The sequence below is a fragment of the Tympanuchus pallidicinctus genome, unplaced genomic scaffold, assembly GCF_026119805.1.
Source record: "Tympanuchus pallidicinctus isolate F22 unplaced genomic scaffold, pur_lepc_1.0 scaffold16, whole genome shotgun sequence".
Lineage (NCBI taxonomy): Eukaryota > Metazoa > Chordata > Aves > Galliformes > Phasianidae > Tympanuchus > Tympanuchus pallidicinctus.
Window position 1 is genome coordinate 19,453,893 of NW_026294679.1, and position 24,962 is coordinate 19,478,854.

The 24,962-nt window shown below is 39.1% G+C and overlaps 1 protein-coding gene across 8 annotated transcripts in view; it reads left to right on the top strand.

Moving 5' to 3' along the window:
* The window catches only part of SEC24C (SEC24 homolog C, COPII coat complex component), a 35,782-nt gene that overhangs the window by 4,629 nt on the left and 6,191 nt on the right, over nucleotides 1–24,962 (top strand). For 3 of the 8 annotated variants that reach the window (XM_052676660.1, XM_052676661.1, XM_052676662.1), the window contains 16 exons: nucleotides 2,850–3,052; nucleotides 6,031–6,114; nucleotides 7,965–8,106; nucleotides 9,063–9,241; nucleotides 9,810–10,259; nucleotides 10,958–11,085; nucleotides 12,339–12,407; nucleotides 13,998–14,109; nucleotides 15,292–15,419; nucleotides 18,073–18,211; nucleotides 19,726–19,841; nucleotides 20,910–21,034; nucleotides 21,286–21,477; nucleotides 22,491–22,584; nucleotides 23,965–24,081; nucleotides 24,550–24,720. In XM_052676660.1, the coding sequence (XP_052532620.1) occupies nucleotides 2,878–3,052; nucleotides 6,031–6,114; nucleotides 7,965–8,106; nucleotides 9,063–9,241; nucleotides 9,810–10,259; nucleotides 10,958–11,085; nucleotides 12,339–12,407; nucleotides 13,998–14,109; nucleotides 15,292–15,419; nucleotides 18,073–18,211; nucleotides 19,726–19,841; nucleotides 20,910–21,034; nucleotides 21,286–21,477; nucleotides 22,491–22,584; nucleotides 23,965–24,081; nucleotides 24,550–24,720 (2,421 nt within the window). In that variant the 5' untranslated portion in view covers nucleotides 2,850–2,877. The remainder of the gene's footprint in view (nucleotides 1–2,849; nucleotides 3,053–6,030; nucleotides 6,115–7,964; nucleotides 8,107–9,062; nucleotides 9,242–9,809; nucleotides 10,260–10,957; nucleotides 11,086–12,338; nucleotides 12,408–13,997; nucleotides 14,110–15,291; nucleotides 15,420–18,072; nucleotides 18,212–19,725; nucleotides 19,842–20,909; nucleotides 21,035–21,285; nucleotides 21,478–22,490; nucleotides 22,585–23,964; nucleotides 24,082–24,549; nucleotides 24,721–24,962) is intronic. The other 5 variants (XM_052676665.1, XM_052676666.1, XM_052676663.1 and 2 more) reach the window with 5 other exon arrangements.

The following is a 24,962-nucleotide window of genomic DNA, read 5'->3' on the forward strand; positions in this document are numbered from 1 at the left end:
CATTTCTAGCCCTCTCCTTGGTCACTGTTGTAATGGCATAGGCATTAGCTTGTGCTGTAGGGGATGTTGGCCTGTTCTGGCTGTCACAGGGACTAGCTGAAGGCTTGAGGTGCCTTTAGGGCACTCATCTGTAACTACACAGAATGGATGGTTCTGTTTTCCATACAATACGGGTAAATATTCTAAGACCTCTTCCTCTGGAAGATTTGCGTTAAATGAGCTTGCGTCTCCAAGTATTGCTGAAGAACAAACAAGAAGCAGATAACCCTGCCCACCCAAGTGGGAAATACTGACATTGACAGGAGGGAGTGGGGGAAGGCTGACAAGAGAATAGCTCATGATAATCAGGTAGGGTCACCTACTGAATGTGTGCTCCCATCAGGTGAAAGTGGGACATGCTTGAGTTTTTGCCCTATTGTGCAATGGGATAAAAGGTTGATCTTTTCCAGCTCTGTGGTAACTGTTTGGGCAAACATGAGGTTTGCTGAGGAAAATCCACAGTGACTCCAGAGTTCTGTAGGTACGACTTGTAAAGGGAGCCTTCATGGTTGTAGCTCAGGAGGTGTCCTGCCAGGTGCTGCTGCTTAGCCTGCAAGTCTTCCTGAGACGAGGTCCCATTTGTAGGAACAGTGTCTGGAGGACAAATTGCTCATGCAGAATGCAGTAAGCAGTAGTGAGGGGTAGGAAGGAGAGAAAGCAGCCTTCTTTCCTCGTAGCCTTATGTTCTGAGCTGCTCAGGTTGAGCAGTCTTCAGCTGTGTTCTCACTTGCTTTGTAAGAAGAGTTGTTCTGCTTTACTGGTTGCACTGGACAGAAAATGAATGTGGGTAGGTGTGTGATTGCAGCGTGGTGACGTGAGATGCCTGCCTGGAGAGGAAGAAGTTAACCTTCAGGGGAGCTGGGAGTAGACATGGGTCTCAAAGTCTGGGTTTCCTGGCCCTGCAGCTGCTCCAGGTAGCCTGCTCTGCAGAGCTAAGTCACAGGTGGAATGGGAAACCTCAGTATATGGCACTGACCCTCTTGCTCACTGTTGTTGTGTTTGGAAACATTGTGGACTGATCAGAACTACTGTCATGCTTTTGTAAGTGACGCTGTATGTTACTCTCAACAGCAAATTACTTTCAAGGATTTAAGAGAAGACTTTTTTTTTTCCCCTAAACAAAAGCTCTACACAGCTTGAAAAATAGAAATATGAAACTTCATTCATTTCATGTAATTTTCAGAGTAAGCATTTGCATGCTGAGCATTAATGTTACTGCTTAGCTAGAGGAGATAAACATGGTATGCATGTATTAAGCTAGCTGTCTTCTGTAACCAAGCAGATCATTCTGTTGTGATATGTGTTCTCCCTGTTTGGCCATGAAAGAATTTATTTGTATGTGGATGGTTCACACAGGACTGCAGTTATTTTAGTACTGTTTGTGTGTAACTGTAGTGCCAGTTGTTGAAATACTGCTTTGATGTCATCTTTCTGATAATGCAGCCATAGCGTTAGGTGGCATGCTGTATTCAATGAATAAGCAAAAGAGCTCAGGTATTTATTATCCGCTTGAGTTAAGCTGTAGATTCTGTGTTGGGATTTAACTCAACTGTTGCAGCTGTATTTGTCTCCTCTGTGTTAAGATGTGATATTTATTTTCAATGAGGGAGTTCATCGTGGGATTTGGGGAAAAATGAAGGGAAAATTAGTTACTTGCTTTACCTTAACTTTGCATTTTTGTGTGAACTGTGGTCTTTCAATAACTCTGGGAACACATGTTTGTGTACATTGTTACTGTGGATGCAGTTTTACCTGAAGGGGATAGTAAGTGACATATGGAGTGTCTGAAGGAGCCCAGGGGCTGCAAAGTATCTCTGAGAAGTAGACCATGAGGGAAGCTCCTTTCAATGAAGTCATCTGCTTGGCTCTGTGGTTTATCTGCCTGCTGGCTACCGTGGTATTCTAAAAACTGCCTCCTTGATCTGGGGACTCCAATGTCATTTGTGGTTTTGTCTCTATAAAGTTAGAGGAGTTGGGAGTACATCTATTAGAAGGTCTCTTGCACAGCTTTTCTGAGGAACTTCCTGTCTCTGACACTGTTTCCATTCTTTCCCTTTCATAAAGCTCCCACAGTGATGCTTCAGCCTCTGACGCTTTCCCATTTTGAACATCTGTCTTAAATGAGCATGCTGCTTGTGGAGTACTTGAGCTTTCTGAAATTTATGTGTACAGCAAGGACTTTAAGTCATTAACTGTTAAAAAATAAAGCAAAGCCCTCAAATCCTTTGTTGTCTCTTCTGGTTTCTTTCAAACAGTTCAAGAAGCAGACTGTGTGGTACTGATTTGTGTGTCACTTACAGCAAGGAAGCATGAGCTAGTAGCACAGCATGGATCTTAAAGATAAACTTGTGGAGTATTAGTGAAGTGTTACGTTAAGGAATCTCTCATCTAAGTTGTTTTCTGAGTCTTGTTTGTTTGTTATAGGATCACAGAATAGCTTTGGTTGGAGGGTAACATGAAGGTGCTCTTTGAAGGGGGAAACAATTCATGAAGTGTCTCAGGAAGATTCGTAATTCTGCTTTGGAGTGGCAAATTGTGAGATTTTTTTTGCTAAGAAGCTGACCACAAGTCTAACTAGAACAGAACAGTGAATGAGTGGATTGATTGGAAACAGTTTATTAGATTATTGTTTTCTAGCTAGTTTTTGTAAAGCGTTTACCATAAAAAATGTGCAAGAGCAAATTACTGCTGAAGTGTTAACTTCTGTAGTATCTCAGGATCTCTAATTTCTGTGAAAGCAGTAGAGAAATTGGCTGGTTTGGTTTTATGTCTTCTAAAAGCCATTTCCTTCCCCCCTCCACTTTTTGCAGGTGAAATTAGTTTGGGGATGTGAATACAATGAGTGTAAACCAGCATACTCACGCGGGGCCTCCTTATGGGCAACCTCAGCCTGGATATCAGGGCTACCAGCAGCCTGCCTACGGAGGACAGCCATTGCCAGGGGTTCCTCACGCACAGTATGGAGCTTATAATGGTCCGATGCCAGGATACCAACAGCCAGTCCCTCCACAAGGTACTTCTCAACCAAAACATCACGATTGGTAATCTGTGAATTATTGCGTTTACAGAATTTTTGTTTGTTTCCTATCGCTGCATTTCTGTTTCTTGATAGCAGTTATCTTCTGCACACAGCTTATGTGATGTTAAGAATCATGTTCTTTCTGTATGTGCTCAGATTATTCCTGTCACTTGTTTGACTCAGTAGGGCTTACTCTTCTCTTAATAGCTCACTTTCTTTTGAGACTACTTTCTTTTTGTGTGTCCCTGCCCCCATGGTACTGAAGCAACCCAATGGGGTAGTATTCCTGAAGAGGTTATGTTGAGGGCAGCAGTGAGAGACTGTAACAGATTTGTAGCAGAGGCTGCTTTACATTACTGCATAGCAGGGTCTGTGCTCTGTCTCAAAGGATTAAAATATATAACTTTAGATAGGAAGCATGTTTGGAACTAGCTTCTTCACTATCTTTAAAAGCAGCAGAAAGTTTATGGATGTGTGGGTATGCTAATGTAGTCCAGAATTCTCCTGGTTCTGCAGGATCATGTCAGTTTTTTTTAGAATGGCAAAATAAGCCTAAGCTTGTGTATTTTTTCTTTAACAAAATAGTTCGATTCTTTTTTCTTTCTGTACTCAAATGCAAGTCTAACATAAAAACAAAATATCCTCAAATTTTTATAAATTTAGAGTACCCAAATTCTACTGGGAGATGAATAGTGGCCTTAGCATCAGTAATGTTGTAGAAGATAAAATACTATAGCTTTGAGAAGAAGTATATCTACCTCTTAAAATGATACAGATGAATTCAGGTCCACCAGGGTAAGCACAACACAGACTTTCACTCTGAAAGGTTTTAGATTTTGGACTGTTTTCCTAAGGAAATGAGCAATATACTGGTCATGTTAATGATCTCTGTGTCGTTGCCCTTATAAAAACGCTTCGAATTTTTTTGCAAAGTGGAATTTCAGCCAGACTTGATGAGACAAATAGAGCAATCAAAATACCCTCTGTCTTACTGAAACTGGCAGAAGTGGGAGACTGAAATACATGTCCTGAGAAAGAGACTTCCAGGGGGAGCTGAATGGTTCCCCTGCTGTTTATTTTGGCTGGAGTTAGCACAGTAGTGGAGTAGAAGAGGAGCATGTGGTATGCTGAAGAACTGGATTATTCAGTTTTGTTCCATCTTCCTCTTCTTTCCTTAATCCTCTTCCCCTCTTCCTAGGAAATCTCCTTCAGCATCACTTTTAATGAATGAGCTTTGAACTAATTTCATGGAGGGTTTAAATTTTTATAAAAGCTATGAAAATCAGCCGTGTGAGGCAGAAAGAAGCCCTGCTTCCTGGGAGTGCTCAAGACAGAGCTTTGGGCACATTTGCTGCTCAGTGTATGCATCAGCTAACTAGTATTTTCCGCTGCATGAAAGGAATGGGGAGGAACTGGGCTTAATTCAGTGAGAGAGAGGAGATTCAAAAAGGGCAAAGAGTGTAGATCTGTTGGTAGAGCTTTGTCTGCTTTGCTCTTTAGAACAAACAAGTTCTGACTGACAGTAGTGTGAAGAATCTTTAGGATCTTTGTGAAAAGAAACGAGTGAGCTTTTTCCATCAAAAATTACTTGCAAGATTGAAAGGCATTTAATTTTAAGGAAATTAGCTGGTTTTCTTTGGAATTGTTTACTTTGGCTTTTTTAATTTCAGAGCAGCAGAAATGTCATTCATGACTGATCAGTAAGAATGTGCCTAAAAATCCTCTAATATACATATAAACCTTTGCAAATTAAAAACAGTCTGGTATTTGTGCACCAGCAGCGATTGAGTGGTAGCGTGACACTGATGGCAACATGTTGGACAACAGAGACATACTGCAGTCCTTATGTCCATCGGCAGCGTCTTGGGGAAGGGCCACTTGTGGTTTGTGGAGATGCCTCTTGTGTTTGTTTTGTTCTTATAAGACCTCCCTTCTTAAAGATAGGAGAAAAATCCTTAACAGACTGCACAAAGGAAATCTTGTCAGGGCGCACATCTCATACCTGCTCTTGCAAATTCAGGATTTCTGTCTTTAGAGGGAGGGAATGTAAAATGCAGAGCATAAGCGTAGCAGCCAGAAGTTAACTTGCTAGTAGGTGCTAAATGAGATCCAGGTAGAAGAGAGTGACATACACATATGGTGCACTAACAGAGCAGATAGGCGATAGAGAAAAAAGTCTCCGTCTCCATCTTTGCTGTCTTCGTCGTGGTGTTTGTTATGAGTCTTGGCAGCAAGGCCTGTTGTAACCGTATTATGTAGAGGGGAGAGAATTTAATTCAGAGATGCTAGAGTGACAGGCATTGAGAGCACTGAGGGATGAAAGGAGAACTGCTGATGTTACTCTGTGGTATCAATGTAGTCGTCTTAAGGATGTGTTTGAAAAATAATAAGTAAAAAGTGCTTGGAAAACTGACTGGAGAAGTATTGGCAGTGTTTGCCATCCTTGGTCAGAGAAACTTTGCATCTGACCTATATGACAAACCCTAGCTCTAACTGATAGAAACATGGAAATGTTGTGCCAGAAGCTGAGAACTTGCTTAGAAGCAGAAGTGGAATACTGCACTGTTAGCTGAGCATAGCTTCTTCACACAGTAAAAACGCTGAAAGAACCAGGATAATTTTGCATCAGTCTTTCACTCCTGCAATCAGCTTTTTGCTTCTAATGAGATCATGCAGTTGAAAGTACAAATACAATTGTCTGTCTACCAGTAACAATTAGGTTGCTTTTGGATTATTATGCTTAGACTTTGTTCACAATATTTACATTTGTATTCATGTTAATGTATGAGCTGTGTTGGTAATGTGCGTTATGGACGGCGGAACAGTGAGAGGGAGAATAAGAAAGAAGCAGTAAATGCGACATGGGTTTTTACGTACGTGATACTTTCTGCACAGCAGACTGTCCTTAAGATTGGAAACACTGTCTTGGTGCTTTCTCTCAGGCTTGATTTACTGGTATTCTGTCTTTCCAGGTTATTTTCCTTCCTTGGGGTTCCCTTCGAAGGGCTCTCCTGTTTCTCTCAACTCTGACACTTCTCTTGCACCTAATTTCATAGGTAAATGTGGGAGCGTTTGTGCTGTGCCACTCCTACTGTGGGGAAGGGGTGGTTCTCTTAACCATCTTCTGTGCCACATTCCAGTTCAGCAGGGTTTGTGTCTCAAGGGTGTGGGTATTCAGTTATTCAGGCAGAGGTAGATGGGGTGCTTCCTACGCTGTTTGTCAGCAGCGTTCCAGAAACACAAATACGATATGAAGAAATAGTTGTAGTGTAAATCCCTTATATCTGCAGATTCGTAGATAGAAACTGACTTGTGACTGATGTTTTGAGAAGGCTCGTTTCGAAACCTGAATTGGCCCAGAGAGTTCTGGTAGGAAGAAGCCTTAATTTTTTTTCTTTAAATGCAACAAGCAAACAAACAAATCCTATTCCCTTTGGGAAAGAATTAAAATATGAGGTCTGAAATAAAAGCATTGCAGTGAAGAAATACAAAACAAACAACGCTGAAAAACAACCAGCCAAAAAAAAACCTCCCCAGCCACCAGGAATTTGGCCTTAGAAGTGAAAGGATTTTTATAACTTGGATTTTCATTTAAGGAAAAAACTTTTAGCCTTCTTGAATATAGCATAAAAGTCCTATTTGCTAGGAATAATTCTAATTCTGAAAGCTGATGCTTGAATAAGGAAATATTTTTGTTAAGTCAGCAATGAAGATGCAGGAATTAGAAACATTGCAAGAAATCATGTTGTATTTTTCCCTAAAATAAGGGAAAAAATTTCTTTTTACCCTGATAAGAAGGGTATGTTGGAAGAGCTATTTCCATCAGTGTCTTTGTTAAGAAGAGTAGGCAGTCAGAGCTGGGCCAAGTTCATGTAATCTCAGGACTTTGAATAAAATTGCTGTCACTTCCCATTGTCCTGCAGTCTGCCTCTATTTTGAGGTCTGTGATGAGTAAGGACAGTATCTCAAAGGTATTGAAGAGGGTCTTAAAGGTTCCTCAAGAAAAATGAATCTTAAGGTGAACAAACCACTAGATATTCATATCCCTTCAAGTAATTTTTTTTCAGTGGCTATTTGAGCAGCCTGTGCTAATGGTTAGAGAAGTGTATTTATGAGAAGGATTAGGAAAAATAAGATTTCTCAGTTGGTTTTTGGGTTTTTTTTGGAATTAAAGATGCATTTCTCAAGTTGTGTGCCTGGTAAAGCTGAAAAAAAAACAACTGTAAAACTGTAGTTGTAGTTTGCAGGCGCAGTCATATAGTTCTAATTATCAGAGCTTTTAATATAATCTTAATCAAATAGAAGCTAATATTCTTTTTTTTTTTTTAGTAGATGCTATAGGAAGCAGCTTACTTTGAAAAACTAGAAAGTATTCCTGCTACTCTCCAAGCTTAAGAGGCTGGAAGAATAGCCTGTGATGGTCCTTGCTAGGCTGGGCATAAAAACAGCCAGTAGAGTGTAATTTTTCAAAACTGAATCTACTCACATTACACTTAGTCTTCAAGATGGGAAAACTAACCCATAATGAATGCTAGGTTTATGTAAATACTCTCCTTCCTGCAGATAAAAACAATTAGATATTAAGGGGGAGGAACTTAACATCTTTCTGATAAGAAAACAGATGTTTTCTTATAAAAAAAATAAAGATGTCTTTTGAAGGTCTTCCACAGTGCCTATTTTGTATTTAATCTGTGTGGAGATGTGACTAGTGACAATGGCTAAAATATTTGTTTTCAGTTTTGCTGCTACTAACATAGTTGCATAAATAACTTGCTGCTGAGAGAGTACTGATACATTAATTTGGCCATCCAAACTTTTTCACTTTTTTCCTCCCTTGATTTTTCTTGGTAGCTATTTCAAGTTCTTATTACTGTGAATAATTTGGGTTTTTGTTTTTTTTCTGTAGGTTCAGTCAGAGCCCTTCCAACTTCTGGAGCTCCCCCTCCAGCCAGTGGAACATCTCTTCCTTCTGGCCACCAGGGGTACAGTCAGTTTGGACAAGGAGATGTGCAGAATGGGATCCCAACCTCAACAGCACCAATGCAGAGGTATATACAAGAAGAGAAAATCTTAATGCTAGGTCTCAGCCATTTGGCATTTACTTTGCTTTAGATCCTTTGTTTTTGCCGTGGTGGATGCTGACTTTTTTTTGTATCTTATTGCCCTCTCTGTTCCAGTGCTCTGCCACTCTGACAGTAAATAATTTTTTCTTTGTGTTAGTATGGAACTTCCTGTGTTGCAGTTTCTGCCTGCTTCTTTCTGTTCTGTCATTGCTTGCCACTGAAGTCCACTCGCATCAACTTGACCTTCTGCACTTCAAAATTTATAAATAGTTATGAGATCCTCTCTTAGCAATTTTTAGCAAATCTTTTCTGGTCTGAGGAGTCCCAGTTCTCTCAGCCTTTCCTTGTACAGGAGAGGCCCTTCATCATCTTTGTTGCCCTCCACTGGACTCTTTCTAGGAGATCCCTGTCTTTTTTGAACTGGGGACTCCAGAACTGGACACACTATTCCAGATGTGGCCTCACCAGGGTGAAGTAAAGGAGGATCGCCTCCCCTGACCTCTGCCTTGTGCTTTTTAATGCACCTGTGTTATATGTATAGACATCAGTTGACTAATCATAACCACTTCTCCAAAGTTTTTCTTTTTCCATAAATAATTTCCTGGTTGCCAGAATCTGTCTTGTTTGGAAACAATTGCTTCCAAGTACTAGATGTGTTTGGTTCCTTGACAGCATGAACTGAAATGGAATTAACAGAAAATTTAATTAGTTTTAGACATAGAATTTGTGTTTTAGGAACCAACAGATTTTTGATGAAAAAGATTCAGATCTGTGTGGGGTGTACGTAATTATTTTTAAGAAACTTAGCAACAGTGCTTAATTTATACTTCATGTAAATTATTGTCTAGTATTTATATGCTAGAACAACTTTTTAATGGCATGGAGAGCTGTAACTGTTTGCATAAGGAATATCAGTGAAATTTCTCCTCTCCCCTTCTCAGGCCGCCTGCTTCTCAGCCGTTCCTGCCAGGCTCAGCACCTGCGCCTGTCAGCCAGCCATCTACGTTCCAGCAATATGGTCCCCCTCCATCCAGTGTACAGCAACTCAGCAATCACATGGCAGGGATGACAATTGGCAGTACTTCAATCTCTGCTCCTCCCCCAGCTGGACTGGGATATGGTGAGGTTTTCTGGCTGTAGAAATATGTGATTGCTTTCAATTTGTGCTAGTTATTTATTAAGTTTTGCTCTTGTCAATGATTCATTGCCATATGTTGATGGAGATTATCTGAATGTTGATATCTGCCATTGTAAACAGTAGTTTCCTTGGCTGGTGATATCATCACTGGGGAAAAAAGAGCTGATATTACTGCAGGAGTCAGTGCAGGAAGTATTACAGGACACAAGGAGGAATATTGTTATATTCTTTAATCGTATTAGTAAATGAATCTGTGTGTGACACACAGAAACATCTACATGTATCGAGCTGAGAGTCTGCATTCCTTGTCACTCAGCTCCGTCAAAAAATAATAATAATAAGGAAGGGGAGAGTTTTCAGATCCCTTAGAGTAATGTTCACTTAAGGTTTTTATGTTGGTACTGGAATGTCCATCTGAAGGTGAAAGCGGTAGATCGGTTTAGATAATTGTGAGTGAAGGAGTACTGTTTGAATTGTTTTGAGTTTGGAATTAATTTTCTAGAGGAAACCAGGAAGGAAAAAAAATGATAGTAATGTGTTTTCTTATTAGGTCCCCCAACATCGGTTCCCCCGGTCTCAGGGAGCTTCAGTGCAACAGGATCTGGTCTCTACACACCGTACACTGCGAGCCAAGGACCCCCTCCTCCCAGTGTGCCTCAGGGTCTTCCTTTGGCACAGCCTCCCTTTTCTGGTCAACCAGTTCCAACTCAGCGCTTACCTACTGAAGTCCCTGGTTTTGCTCCGCCTCCGTCTTCTACGGGGATTGGACCTTCCTCTTACCCTCCTTCCACAGGTGCCCCAAGGCTGCCTCCCATGCCCGGCCCACCGCTGTCTGGGCAGACAGTTGCTGGACCACCGATGTCCCAGCCTAATCATGTGTCCTCACCACCACCCCCATCAACTCTGTCAGGGCCTCAACCAGGGCTTCCCATGAGTGGCCTTCATGGACCACCTCCACCCACTCATCCTCCTCAGCCAGGATACCAAATGCAGCAGAACGGTGAGTGTTCCTAAAGTAGAAGTTGTTTGTTAGATGTATTCTCTGTGTGCTACAGAGAAATGGATTGCAGGTTTGTAACTTGGAAACTTCTGGCTAGAGTTCAAAGCTTTGCTCTTGTTTCTCTCTGATAAAGGACAAATCCAAGATAAACAGTAGTATTTACCATTCTAAGCTATTTGTTTTACGGGTTTTAATCCAGTGATATGAAATGACCTCATGAAGTTTAAAAAACAAAACAAAACAAAAAAAAAACAGAAGAAGTTACCGTACATTAACCTATTACTGTGACTTCAGGCAAGTCAAAACTACCTGAGAGTTCTTTGCACAACTGTAGTTTATGGCACTGTGGGGTCATCCACTAACTCTCTGTCTGTTCTGTGTGTAATTTTTTTTAGGCAGTTCTGCAGAATGTTGACAGTACACATCTTAATACATATTTTAATCCTGTTATTTTGAAAACAGTTATGTTGGTCTTAACCATGTTTCTTTAAGTCTGATTTTAAGGAGGGCTTTGTCAGCTTACTGAATCACTGGTTGAGATATACTGAGCTAAAATACTGAGAAAAAATTTAATCCTAATTATCTGGAAAGCGTGTAGGATTCTTGTTATTTTTATGATGACAGAATGAATGGGAAGTGCCTAATGAGGAACTGCCTTATGTTAGCAGTTATTTAATTTATTGTTCCTTTCTTGCAAGGTTCCTTTGGACAGGTGAGGGCCCCCCAGCCAAACTATGGCGGAGCCTATCCAGGCACACCAAATTATGGAAGTCAGCCTGGACCACCACCACCAAAACGCTTGGATCCAGATTCAATTCCTAGCCCTGTAAGCTTACTTTGTTCTTAAGTGTGAACTTTTCTGTAGTGTCTTTACTCTAAACAAAACTGACAGAAACCAAAGCTGAAAGCAGGTTTCTTGTTCCAAAGAGCAACAGTCTTTTTTTTCCTGCTTTCTTTTCTCTATTATATCCAGCTTCTGTCACTCGTTATGAGTAAGCCCAGAAGCACTTTTTCCCTTGACAACTGGAGAAAGACACTGTGTATACGTATCCCTGCTTTAATTCCTCAGGGCTTTTTTGGTACTATGTTACATTTTAGGAATCCTTGAGGGCTTAGATTAAGCTTCATCATTTCTGAATTCTAACTTAATTACTTTCCAAGGTGAACTAACTGCTAGTAGGTAGCAATCTATGAACTGCATGATCGAAGCTTGAACTAAGGTTCGCAGGAGATGATTGTAATGTTTTTTCTTTTCCTATTGCCTGGTTAGTTTTCTTTGGATCATAAAGTCAGGATGCTACTTCAATCAAACATGGACAGCTTCACAAATTAGGATTATCTTTTGAAATGGAGGTTCTGAGGAAAAGACGAGCGATGGTGTGCAGTGGCTAGCAGTGATGTGTAACACTAAGCCTGGATGTGCTATTGCCACTGGTCTGCTATGCTTTCCTTCCACAGCTCCTGGTGCTGTTACTGTCTCAGAAGGCCGCAACTGTTTGGTAACAGGAAACTTTTCCATAGCAGTGATTACAACTGGTTCTTAAAAACTCTAAAAAGAATTTCGTTTTGAATTACAGCTGAGATCTTTATTGCTGTTATTCAGAAGTTACTGCTTTCAAAAAAGATGATCTATTTAGACTTCAGGTTTATATGAGGCTTAGGACTAATTTTTTTCATCGAGAATAAGAATGTATAATGCTTGTCAGCTTTTTTTCCCCACTAAATGAGATCTCAGATGGCTTTTATCAGTTACCTTCATTTCAGCATGTTCTTGAAACATAAATTCCCAATTTCTAACCAAAATGAGCACGTGAGCTACTACATCTGATAGCAGTGTGTCTCAGTATCGCAGCAATACTGACTTTGGGGTTGGTGTACGTTGCAGAAGCTGATGTGTTTCTTGTTGCATGAGTGAATGTCCAAATATATCTAATTGCAGTGCTTCGAGTTTGAGTAGAGAGAAGTAACATTGTTACTTTTTGTTTTATTATTCTCTTCCCTTTCTTTTTCTTTCTTTTTTTTTTTTTTTTTTGGTGGCACTCTTTACTTTTTATTTATATGCATATTTTTTTAAAAAAGCAACTTAATGAGCTGCCACCCCAGCAGAAACCCAGACACAGAATAGACCCAGATGCAATTCCTAGTCCAGTAAGTGCTATATATATGTCAACTGTGGTCTGTGTTGGTGACCATCTGTGCATGCATGGAACCTGAACTTCACCTCATTAACCCTTCATCACTAATCCTATCTCCTTTCCTTGCTATGTCCTGCTTGCCTTATGAAAATGAGTATAACACCACGAGAGGTTGTTAAAGTCTCTTCTGTGATGTTTGGTGAGGCAATAGAAAGTAGACTGTTTCAGAAGCAGATCATGAAGAATGTCTCCCCTTCACTTTATCTGTTCCTTAAAATACAGATTACATGGCATTTTAAGTGTTAAGTCATCAGTGCAATTGTCCGTGTAGTGTGTTCCATGTTAACATGCACACCTTATGAGCCTTTGTAGCCATGTCTTTTACCATTTCTGAGCAGAATTTGGTTACAGTTCTTGTTGATAGCAATACTGGGCTAATGCTTTGAACTGCTACAAGTGAGGAAACACTGTTTTCTTTTGATGTTACTTGCTGATGTAAATCTTCTAGTTGACTACTATGAAGCATGGGGAGCTAGAAACATTCTTTCATTATCTGTGCTAATTTGTAACCATTATATTTTGAATTTGGAAATACAATGGTTGTGTCTTGAGAAATTCATCTGAAGACAAAGCAGCTACCTTTTGTGCTGGAAGGACTAAAAACAATTACCCTTGTACCAGTTCTTCCTTGTTTAGCTAAATTTGGTCATAGAATAGCTACAAGCTGTGAGGTCATCGATGTCAATCAGTCTGTAGACTTTTGAGATGGAACTCGATTTAAGTGAGAGAAGTCTGATGCTGTGGGTGGTGTTTTTTGTGGCAACTTGGAATCTGTACTGAAAGAGTGGAAGTTCTGCTGTGCACAGTTCCACATTTCACAGTTTAATCAAAGATACAGGTGGTGGCAGAATGAGATCAGAAGAATTGCTAGTTTTAATTTTTGATTCAAGCACCAATATAGTAAAGGTAATTAAAACTATGTAAGAACAATCTTCTGTTCTTATGCAAAGTTCAACAGGTATTTGAGTCAATTAAAACTGTTCAGTGCTTTTCTGTTCTCTGTAGTACATTTGTATTAATTTCAAAATTGTAATTCTAATAAAAATGAAAACTTTCACTTGTTTTGTGAAGTTTAAGCCTGAATCATTGATAACTCTCTATCGAAACTTCACTTTCCGCATCTCCAAAAAGCACCATGAACGTAACAGCAAGGAAAAGCCAGGTCATCTGTACAGCTTCAGCCTGAGACTAAAATAAGCTTCTGATTTTAATTTGGCTAAGATCAGTAAAAAAGGAGTACTAGCAAAAGTTCCTTTCTTGATCTAAATTTCTTTCTTGAGTTCAGATCAGATCATAGCACACAAAGTATACTACTGTTCAAAATACTTGGGAAAATTGTGTAACTTCAATGTTATTTGTTAGTCATTCAATATTACCTGAAATCCAGCTGAGAGGTGACTGCTTGGTAAAACTTATTTGCTTTAGACTTGTTACTTTTTTAGAGCTAGTGACGTTTGCCTCAGGTTCCCTTTCCACTGCCTTGCAGATGCAAATTTTTGGTTATCCAAGACTCCAAAGATTAACTCAATGTTTTCCATTGTAGATCCAAGTGATTGAAGATGACAGAAGTAACCGTGGATCAGAACCATTTGTCACTGGAGTGAGAGGGCAGGTCCCACCTCTCGTTACTACCAATTTCCTGGTCAAGGATCAAGGTAAAATGACCAATCCACAGCCAAAAAATGTTTCCCAGGGCACGTTCCTGGGAGCAGCATAAGCAGCAGGTGAAGCTTTTTCTGTGGAACTATATCGTGATAGCTCAGAATTGAAATTTACCAGCAATATTGTTGGAATTCATCTGAAAACAGCATATAAGTGGGATGTCATTTGGTCCATGGATTTCATAGAGAAAGAATATTCCAACTTTATTTCCTACACTTTTTTGGAGTTTTTAAACTCCCTTAAAACTTCAGAGTCCAACTCCATGGTTGGGTGCTTCTCTTCTCAACCGGACTTGGGAAAAAATAAGAATTAGGAATGTCCGAGTTGAGATTTTTGCCCATACTGTGATTTACTCTGCAGAAAGAATGGAACAGTAATTTTTTTAGAGGTTTAAATTTGAGGCTTAGGTGGAGTCAAATTTGCTTGGTTTGATTTTTGGGGCTTATATTATGCAGTGTTAATCATAAAGATGCATTCAGTTTGGAATTGAGTGTTAAGTAATTATGGAATTAAGTTTATGTAATTCTTGTGGTTTCCTTCCAAGTCAGGATATTCATTCTTTCACTTGGTGATTCTGTAGTGCAGAAAGAAGGGTAAATTTGTTTGCTGGGCATGTGTCTGTGTCCACCTGCTTGTTTGTAATGTGAAATTTCACTGCACAAGAATCGGTAAAGAATGAATTTCATGTGGGATTTAAGTACATAACATTAAAATATGCAGTTGCATATGAAACTAGGAACTGTGTTTTATTTCTTTTTATCAAAGGAAAATAGGGATGTTGTCTCCTTCCTTTTGTCAAAGCTTTAATGAAGATGTATGATCCTCTGTTCACTCAGTCCAGTGTTTTCTAATAGATGTTTTTTGCAGAATATCATCCGTATTTTAAAACCTCAAGTACAATCTTAAAGTGTACTTGATATAAATGAATCTCAAAGCACACTGATGGTCATCAAGATATCCTCTGACCAACTAAGTGAAGCTGAGAAACCAGAAATTTGCACGTGCAAAATGATGATCACAGCAGAAATATTTATTGAAGCAAGTATTATATATTTTGAGGATCAAATTCCATTTATAGAGAAATAGTCTTCAGCACAGCTGAAGCTATCTTGATTTCTGTTCTTGAATATAAACTTGTTCTGAAATTTGTCAGGATTTGTTCCTTTGTTCTCCAGGTAACGCAAGCCCCCGTTATATACGATGCACGTCTTACAATATTCCCTGCACCTCAGATATGGCCAAACAGTCCCAGGTTCCTCTAGCTGCTGTCATAAAGCCGCTTGCTACTCTACCCCCAGAGGAGGTGAGAACTGTATGCAGTTACACATGTACTGTATGCTGTCTGAACTTGTCAGGGGAGTGTCGTTCCTTGTTCACGTTGAACAGATGCCTTGTTTAAATTTCAGCAGTAGATGTGTTTAAGTAAGGAGAGCTGGGTAGATGTTGCTTGTTCCGTAAATATGCGATAGAGAAGCAGAAAAGTGTTGTGTTCAAAATGTTTAGTATTTTGATTGCCATGCTAATTTCTGCTATTTTTTTTATAGTAAGTGTCAAGCATTACTCTGACCAAATGACCAGAATGCTAGGATGTTAACAAATGCATGCACTTGCAATTATTTCAATTTCTTTCTTGGCCTGTGATATTTAGATTGTTACTGATCACTGACATTAAGTGTTGCCTGGGGTATCAAGTTGTGGAATTGGATGAGAGTGTATCAAGTAGCACTCATTAAGCTAATGTTGTGTACATGCACAGCACTGTGTGGATTAATTGACAGTGCAAGACTGAGCACTGGGTTCTGCTGAACTGTGCTTGAATTTCTGCATTCATTCTGTGCAGCCCTTTCTTCTAGCTGTAATAAGTGACTGGTTACCTCTTCTACCCACTCCATCTGGGGAGATAAAAGCTCCAACAATATTGGAGCTAGAAACTGTATTAAAAATATTACAAATACTGTGGTTACTGTGTAGCATTAGCTTACTTAGAGCAGTGACATAAAGACAAATAAATAAACTTGTGAAGTTTTAATCTAAATTTGCAGTATTCTGTGCCTTGTTAAACTTAACTTTAGCAAGTTCCTAAGGCAAGGAATGTCCTCTGGAGTTTAAGGGTAGGGATTATTTCATTTTATTAATCTTCCTAAACTGTTATTTAGATTTTGAAAATTGATTTGTGATAAAGCTGAATTGTGAAATTAATGCCTGCATTTCAGTGAGGTTTAAAAGGAGCACAAGAAGTGAATGCTGTCTTGTTGTGCCTGCAGGTTTCTCTAACAGGATGGCATTCACCTCTTGTGCTCCTTTTAGTTACAAACCACTGCTTAACAGCTTTATGGTGTATTTAGGCTTTGGACAAACACTTCTGATACCTAGGGGAAAAAAAACTCATCTAGGATCAGAAAATTGTTCTGGAGACTGGTTAGCTTCCATCACTGGAAAGTTATTTATGACAAGGGCAAGCTCCCTATGAAGGGGGCCGTTATGACACATGAAGGCTCAGCTGTTCAGAGGAGTAAGACTGTAAATAAAGCTAAAGCTTAACGTATCAGTAGTGAGAGGATACGTAAGACTGGTGAGAATGCAGTGTTTGGATAAATCTAGGATCTGCAAAATACAGGACCTGATTGTGAAATTACACAGCCTTTGTCCTGTGCTAATGCACAGTTTACATAGCAAATCTTAAGACACCATAAGAAGAAACTCTGCCTTCTGGGAATAAGTGGTTAATAACAAGTTATATAGAGTAAGACATGGTTACAGCACCCTTGCATTTTTGGGTGGACAGAGGCTGAAGAAAAGGCTTTGGAAGCGCAATACCAACATTGCTGGCAATAATAAAACTTGAAATCTGGTTTCCTGAGAGGAGGTCAGCCTGTGTAGGATCTGGGAAACTGGTCACAGAGCCATTGTATCATCAATAAACGACCCCTGGAGTTGAATGAGAGCAGGGTCTGTGTCATGAAGAGGAAGAAAGTGCTTGTGTTGTTTGTTCGACTCATGCTCATAAAATATGTTCTTGTACAAGAAAAGTGAGAGGTTTAGGGAGACTGAAAGAATGTAAATTGGGACACCATTAGTGTCATGTAAGTTAAAAGTAAGCAGTTACACCTACTGTGCTAGATTCTTGATTATTTTGAAAGGTATGGTAAACTGTGAATACAGATCATAGCTTCCAAAATTTATTAATCGTTCTACAGGGAGTCTTCCTCATTCTGTGACTGAGAAGCTGCACAGGTTGCCAAACATCTTGATCTGTTTTGACCACAAACACGTTGTTTTGTCAGTGATGGTTTAAAAATGGTTTGCTACACAGCAGTTTTAAAGGACTTGCTATATAATGGGGTCAGGGCAAGCAAAACTGACAGATATGCTTCAATTCATGGTGATCTTCAAGAATGAATGTGATCAGTTTAGAGTTTTGAAGTTAGTTTAGATGCTTTAAATTCTTAAATATGTGGAATGCAATCACTGACTTCTACTTTTTTAATCTTGCTCTTTGTGAAGGGGAAATATAAGAGGTAGAGAATTATTTTTAAAAAACAAGAAGTAAAAAATAAAATTGTGCTTACTCCTGTGAAGTTATCACAGCTGTTATTTGCATAACTTCAGTCTTCTGTGTTCATCTGAGATCCATTCATGCTGTGAGTGTGGCACTCCTGCTCTTCAAGCAAGCTACTATATAAGGTAGTGCAGGACCATGCAGCAGTACTTGTTTGTGTCAAAGTAGGATAGCCCATTAGTGACTGCAGCCCACAAGGGAACTGCTGTGTTGAGAGATTGAGTTGAAAAACATTTTTGAAATACTTGTTCAGGCTTCCTCTGTGTTCTCTCCCACAGCTGCTGAAATGCTAAATCCTGTACAATGTACAGGGAAATTGTTTTAAGCTCTGCAGTATGTGTGGTCGATTTTATTTGTAATCATATGACCTTTCTTTTTATTTTCCCTGCTTGCACAGACCCTTCCTTATTTGGTGGACCATGGAGAATCTGGTCCTGTCCGATGCAATAGGTGCAAGGCCTACATGTGCCCTTTTATGCAGTTTATTGAGGGCGGAAGGAGGTTCCAGTGCTGTTTCTGCAGCTGTGTCACTGAGGGTAAGGTTTCTTCTGAAAACCAGACTCTGGGCACTATTGATCTTTGAACAAGATTCAAAGCAATGAATCTTAATTGTGTTACAGTGATTTGTAATGTATGCTGTGCTTTAGCATATCTACTTTTGGGAAAACAACCACCAACTCCCTCACCTCCCCCCCTCCCCCCCCCCCCCCCCAAATAAAAAGTTCAATATTCAGTTCAGAAATGATGCTCAAATTAAGTAGGTGCTTATTCGTTGCAGCATTATTGCTGCAACTTTGGAACATGAAATACTTGTGGCATGATGTATAGCGTTTTGAGAAATTATTTATGGTACTGAGATTAACCTTCAGACAGTAGCATGAATTAGGATTTTTTTTCTTGCAAAGCCTCTTTGGACACTATTTGGAGGTGAGATTGCAGATAGATCTGCTGTGGCTGGATAGGAGTGTTCAGTATATGCCAGTCAGTATTTGTTGTTGTTCTAAATCAATATAAAGCACGTTCCCTCTTAAGCAGAAGCGGCTGTGTGCTGTTTGTGGGCTGGCATCTGTGGGTTTGTTTTGTGTGGACAGTGGAAATGCAGGGTGCAGCAGCATTGGTTTTGAGGGTTTCATTTGGTAGCACTGCTGGCTTTTGTTCTCATCACCTCAGTTACTCTGCATAACATGTCCATGGCAAACCAAAATAGGAAGTTGGCTGAGGCTGGAAATGGCTGGTTTAAGAAACAAACAAGAGAAACTTTTATGGTGATTTTTCATAGCCCATGTGCATTCTCTGACACTGTGCACTCAGCAGCTTTAAGAATGGCTGTACCTGCAACAACTGAGCAACTAGAAAAGGGAAGGAAGCTCAGAGGCAGCCAATGAAAGAAATGCTGTGGAAGTATAATGTAGTTGTACCTAATACTTCAGAACAATCCCTATTTTCAGCATTAAAAAAAAAAAACAGAAAAAAAAAACCAGCTTGTACTGAGTGTATACTTGGAGAGTAGAGAGTGATCTCTTTTTTTATATATACACAGTTTTAATGGTATCACTTTGTTTTGAACTGATGAAATTTTGAGTGGTTTGAGTAACTCATAGCAAAAGGAGCAGCTCAGTTTTTGGTATGCCTAAACAGAATCAGTAATATTGAAGCCTACAGTTTGCATCAGATTCTATTGCAAGTCATTCTTTACTGCTTTTACAAGAACTGGTATTTTTTCCTTTGGACTAAATCCTTCAGAAAAACCCAAAGAGCATGTTGCAGTGATCTTTCTGATATGAAATGTAAAATGAGAATGTAAAGGAGATTGAAGAAAAGCACAGTGGTGACTATACAGCGTGCCAGTTTGTGCATAAGACAAACTAGAAGCAGTTCATCTGTATCTGTTGGATTTAATGACATTCTTGAATTGGAGCAGTGATTCTTGTAATGCTTGCAAACTAGCTAGTTTTCCTGAAGTTTCATCTGAACCAGCTGTTGTCACGTTAGCTCTCTAGCAGCAGTGTTTATCATGGTCACATCTCTGAAGTTGCTTTTTTCCCCCCAGTGCCAGCTCACTACTTCCAGCATTTGGATCATACTGGAAAGCGAGTAGATTTCTATGATCGACCTGAGTTATCACTGGGTTCATATGAGTTTCTGGCAACAGTTGACTACTGCAAGGTACAGTATGTGTTTATTATTGTATTTTTATTTTGCTTTTAAATATAAAACAACTTTTCCATGACTGTAATAGTACTTTGTTATAGCTGCCTCTGTCATTCTCTTCTGGAGCTATATAACCACTTACAGCTGGGATATGTTTTGTCACCGTAGCAATTCTGCAGGAGAAAGTGTCTCTATTTTTTTGGGGCACAAGGAGAAGGTAAAAGAGGTTCAAGAAGAATGCAGTAATAGTGATGATATGATGTGCCACTTGGTACGGAAAATGACCTTTACCTGTTGAAATTAAATTTCAGCTACTGCCATAGTTGTTAAAAACACAAGAATAGAATGGAAATACGTATTATTAGAGCTATCTCACTTCTGATTGAAGACTTAAATCCTAACTAACTTCTGAGGGTGACATCTGTGCAGTGCATGTTAAAGCAACTTAAAACTCAGAAAAATAGATACCTAAATGTTGCAATTCTACACTAGTTACCTTCTTGATGCTTCAGGTTTAGTGAAAGGAAAATCCATTATGTTGCAATTAACAGCTTAGGATACATTTTTAAGTCAAATGAGATGTGGTCTTCCTGGCTCTTGTGAAAATTCTGGTTTCCTTTTTTTCTATGTGCTTTCCTTTCAATATGATCTACAGACTTCAGAAAGCTGTTCTTTTCCCGAAGTAGACTTGATATGTAAGTAGAAGGGAAAGGTTGCAGCTCCTGGAGGAAAATGTTTTGCTCTGTATTGAAGAAATCATCTAGAGCAAGTCCTAGACAAATTCCAGGGTCTTAAACTACAGGAGATGTCACACTCTACTTTCACTGTCTGTCCTGAGTTGTGGTTATGCTGCTGTTCACTGAACAAAATCTGTCAGGGACATGTAACACTGATCTGTTTCAAGCGTAGAGTCCTTACCCAACTTTGTTAGTTGGACAGGGATAGAAAGTGATCTGAAGAAACAATTGCTTTTCATGGGTGGAATGTACATGAAAGTTATTAGAGTTTGGGCCAGCATTCATTTGTTCATGTTACAGAGCTATTAGATGAACTTAATGTGATTTCTTTCCCCCTCTTCCACAGAATAACAAGTTTCCTAGTCCACCTGCTTTCATTTTCATGATTGATGTGTCTTACAATGCTGTGAAGAGTGGCTTAGTGAGACTAATATGTGAAGAATTAAAGTCAATCCTAGATTATCTGCCCAGGTAAGGTACATTGTAAATTGTTGTATCCAGTCCAAATGGAGGAAACTTACTTTCTCCCTTGGAAAAAAGCCTATGAAGCTTATTTTCACAATGAGATCAAGCAGGACATCTTAGAGTACTTTCTAGCTGTAACAGATTTCCTTCCTTTCATTTTTCCCTTATCCCTTACTGTGCTGTATAAATAATAGTTACTTATCCTGTATAATGATTTCACTCACCATCTACTTAGATGTGATATATGTCTCTCACAGGGAAGGCAACATGGAGGAATCGGCCATTCGAGTAGGCTTTGTCACTTACAACAAAGTATTACACTTCTACAACGTGAAGAGCTCGTTGGCACAGCCACAAATGATGGTTGTCTCAGATGTGGCAGACATGTTTGTGCCACTCCTCGATGGCTTTCTGGTGAATGTGAATGAGTCCAGGACAGTTATTGCCAGGTAACTTAAATTGAGTTATGGTGTGTGTAAGAAATGTCTAGTTTGATAGATTCAGGCATTGCGTTTAAAATTGTAATGTTCACTGTTTCTTTGTCCTGTTATACACCTAGAAGTCACTCTATATATTAGCTTTGTATACTGTTTCAGATTAAACTTGCAGGACAAAACAGGACAATTCTTTAAGAGTGTATTTGGCTTGTAGTCCAGCTTGACAGTGGGTGCATATAATGGAATTTGGGGCAGGTGGGTCTTTATGGGTGAACAAGCAAACTTAAAAGAAAAAAAACAAACACAACTAATGTGATGCAGAGTGTAATTTATAAGAATACTGAATCATTGTCTTTAAGGCAGTTGCCTGAGTAACTGTAAAGTAAGGCAACAGATATTTTCAACTTTAGTTCTCTGGAGAAAATTAAATGAGCAGAATAGAGAAAATAAAATTTACAAGGGAAGAATAGGAAATTGACAAAACTTTGGCAAACTAATATTAATTAAACCATGATGTGTTGTTAAATTGGTTTTGGGAACTAGACAGTGCATGTTTTGTTGTTCTGGGTTTTTTTTTTTATATAAATTATAGCTGTATATTTGTAGTGCATTAGCGAGAACAAATACAAAGCTGTCCATTAAACCAGTTAATCTTTCAGTAGCACACAGATTTTGGCAAAGAGGTGCAAAGTATTGGTAGGCTTTCTTAAGAGTTTATTTAGCAGTATACATTGGAGTATATTAAAAAAGCAAAATACAGAGGAGTTGTTGATACAGGCATCAGCTGAAGCTGCTGAGAAAGTCAGTAAGGGATGACAAAGCATGAGTTCTTTTCCACAGCAAACTAATGACATGCCAAATACTGGGGAGAATAAGTGATTATGTATATAGACTTACACATACTTCATATATTGTTAGGGACACTTGTTTAAGCCACCTAGTCTAGTAGTTCACCAGCAGTATCTCCATGTGGCTTTACCATTTAAATTTAATCTTCCTGAATTTTTCCTTTTGTTTTTTGTTAGCTTGCTGGACCAGATTCCAGAAATGTTTGCAGACACAAGAGAAACAGAAACTGTTTTTGGACCTGTGATCCAAGCAGGGCTGGAAGCACTGAAGGTTAGTAAATGTGTTGTCATGGCAAATTGTTTTCACTACTCTGAAGTTCATGTTCATACACTTCTAAGAAAAATCTGAAGTTTTTTCTGAGTCTTCTTGCTGTTGATAGACTTGGTACGTGTAGGGAGTACTTGGCTGCTAAAGAAGGTATATGTACTTCCTGTTCTGTGTAGGTGGCTCTTTTTTTGCTTATTTTCAGAAAGCATTTTTGCACAAAGAGCAAGAAATATGACTTAACCTTAGTGACCTGGCTGCATTTTTGCTCTGAGCAGTTTCTAGAACCTACCATAAAAAACCCCGTCCTTCCAGCATTAAAACCCAGTGCTGAACTCTATCATGTCTTATTCAGGCATTCTGTAGTGTGGTATCTTTCTAATGCTGTGCTTGAAATATAATCTTTAGTTAAAGGAAAGAAAGCAATCTAGTGAGTTACCCATACCAATGTGTTAACCCAGAAAACTTTTCCAAAACTCTTCCATTCCAGTACTAGGTGACTGCATGTGTGATTTAACTCACACTTGTGTGTACTGATCAAGTTAATTTCCTGTATGATTTTCCCCAGATCTGTTCTTGTAGCTTTATTTGTCTGTCAGGTATGTTCTTAGAAGTATCCCCTATGCTTAAATTTGGTGGCAGTCCTTCAGTCAAGATACAATTCTAACTACCAGTTGAATTCTCGCATACTGAATTTGGCAGAGCAAATAATCTACTAAAAACTGCTAATGTTCATATAGGCTTATTTAAAATTAACTTATTTAAAATTAAGGATTCTCGGAAGTCAGATTACAAAGTCCTTTACCATTTCTATGACTGTCCACTGGAACAGGCTGCCCAGGGAGGTTGTGGAGTCTCCTTCTCTGGAGATACTCAAGACCCTGCCTGAACACCTACTTGTGTGACCTGGTGTAGGGCACCTGCTTTACCAGAGGGGTTGGACTCGATGATCTCTGGAGGTCCTTTCCAACCCCTATGATTCTGTGATTCTGTGACTTTTCTATTTCTACAAGCTCAGCAGCTGTAAATCAGAATAAACCAATCTAACTCATTTGTGCAAAACCTTTTTTAGCTGCTTTAGAATATTAAGATTTCCTTGTCATCCTGTAGCTAGTTCTTTTCTCCCTACCAGCGATCTAGCACAGGTTCAGAGGAACAGAAACTTACTTCATTTTCTGTAACTGATCAGGAATCTGTGCTCCCAGTGTTAGGTATTACTGATATAACCAAGTAATTACTGAATCTGTGTCTGATGCATGTTTAGTTCCTTACATAAAGAAATGAAGCAACAAAGATGCTTGTATGTGTGTCCTTGAATCACATTTTCCCTGAAGATTTTTATTAAATGTTTCTAACCTGAGCAGCTTTACCCCCTCTCTTCTACAGGCAGCTGAGTGTGCTGGCAAGCTCTTCATTTTCCACACCTCTCTGCCCATTGCAGAGGCCCCAGGGAAGTTAAAGAACAGAGATGATAAGAAACTGATCAACACAGATAAGGAGAAGGTAACAATGACTTGCATGATGCTTATGGTACAGTTCTACATTGTACTTTACATGGGATAAAATTAACCTGACATCTCATTGAAAGAATGAGAAGGGGCTAGCATATAATGTAACCATCAAAGCTATTATCTTTCTATATTCTGCTTTTATCTTCTGCTCTCAATCAGAGATATGTAGACAGCTCTGGTACAAGAAGAAAAGGTATGTCCTAGTTTATTGTACAGGATAAAATACTATAGGTGTGTTAAAGTGAACAGAATTCAGGATTAAAGCAACGTGTGAAGTAATTTTCATGACATTTCATTGTTTTTCGAAGGCAGACTTAGGAAGACTTTCATATAACTCTGAGTTTCCTTAAGTGAGACTTAGCATAAGATTGTTTTGATTGTGATTATAACCCCCAGCCCATATACTTTTCTTTTTCTTTAACCATAAACTTTTTGTATTGTCTCTGACTTATTTTCTTAGACTTTGTTTCAACCTCAGACAAGCTTCTACAACAATTTGGCCAAGGACTGTGTAGCCCAGGGCTGTTGTGTGGATCTGTTCCTGTTTCCAAACCAGTATTTGGATGTGGCAACATTAGGTGTAGTAACTTATCAGACAGGAGGCTCCATTTATAAGTATGCATATTTCCAGGTAAGAGCCCTGTTGAATCAGACTGATACTTGGTCTGAATAAAAGTTACTGTTCTTCGTGGTGTAAACCATAGTGAAGAAGAAATTGAAGTAACACTTTATCTCCAAAATGGTGCAGGAATCTTGCTGAAAGATTGTTAGCTTTGCCTTTACACAAAGAATGTATGAAGAACAACAAGTTATTCTGTTAACTTCTAGCATGATAATATAGCAGTAGGGCACTAAGCACAACGTGCTGACTGT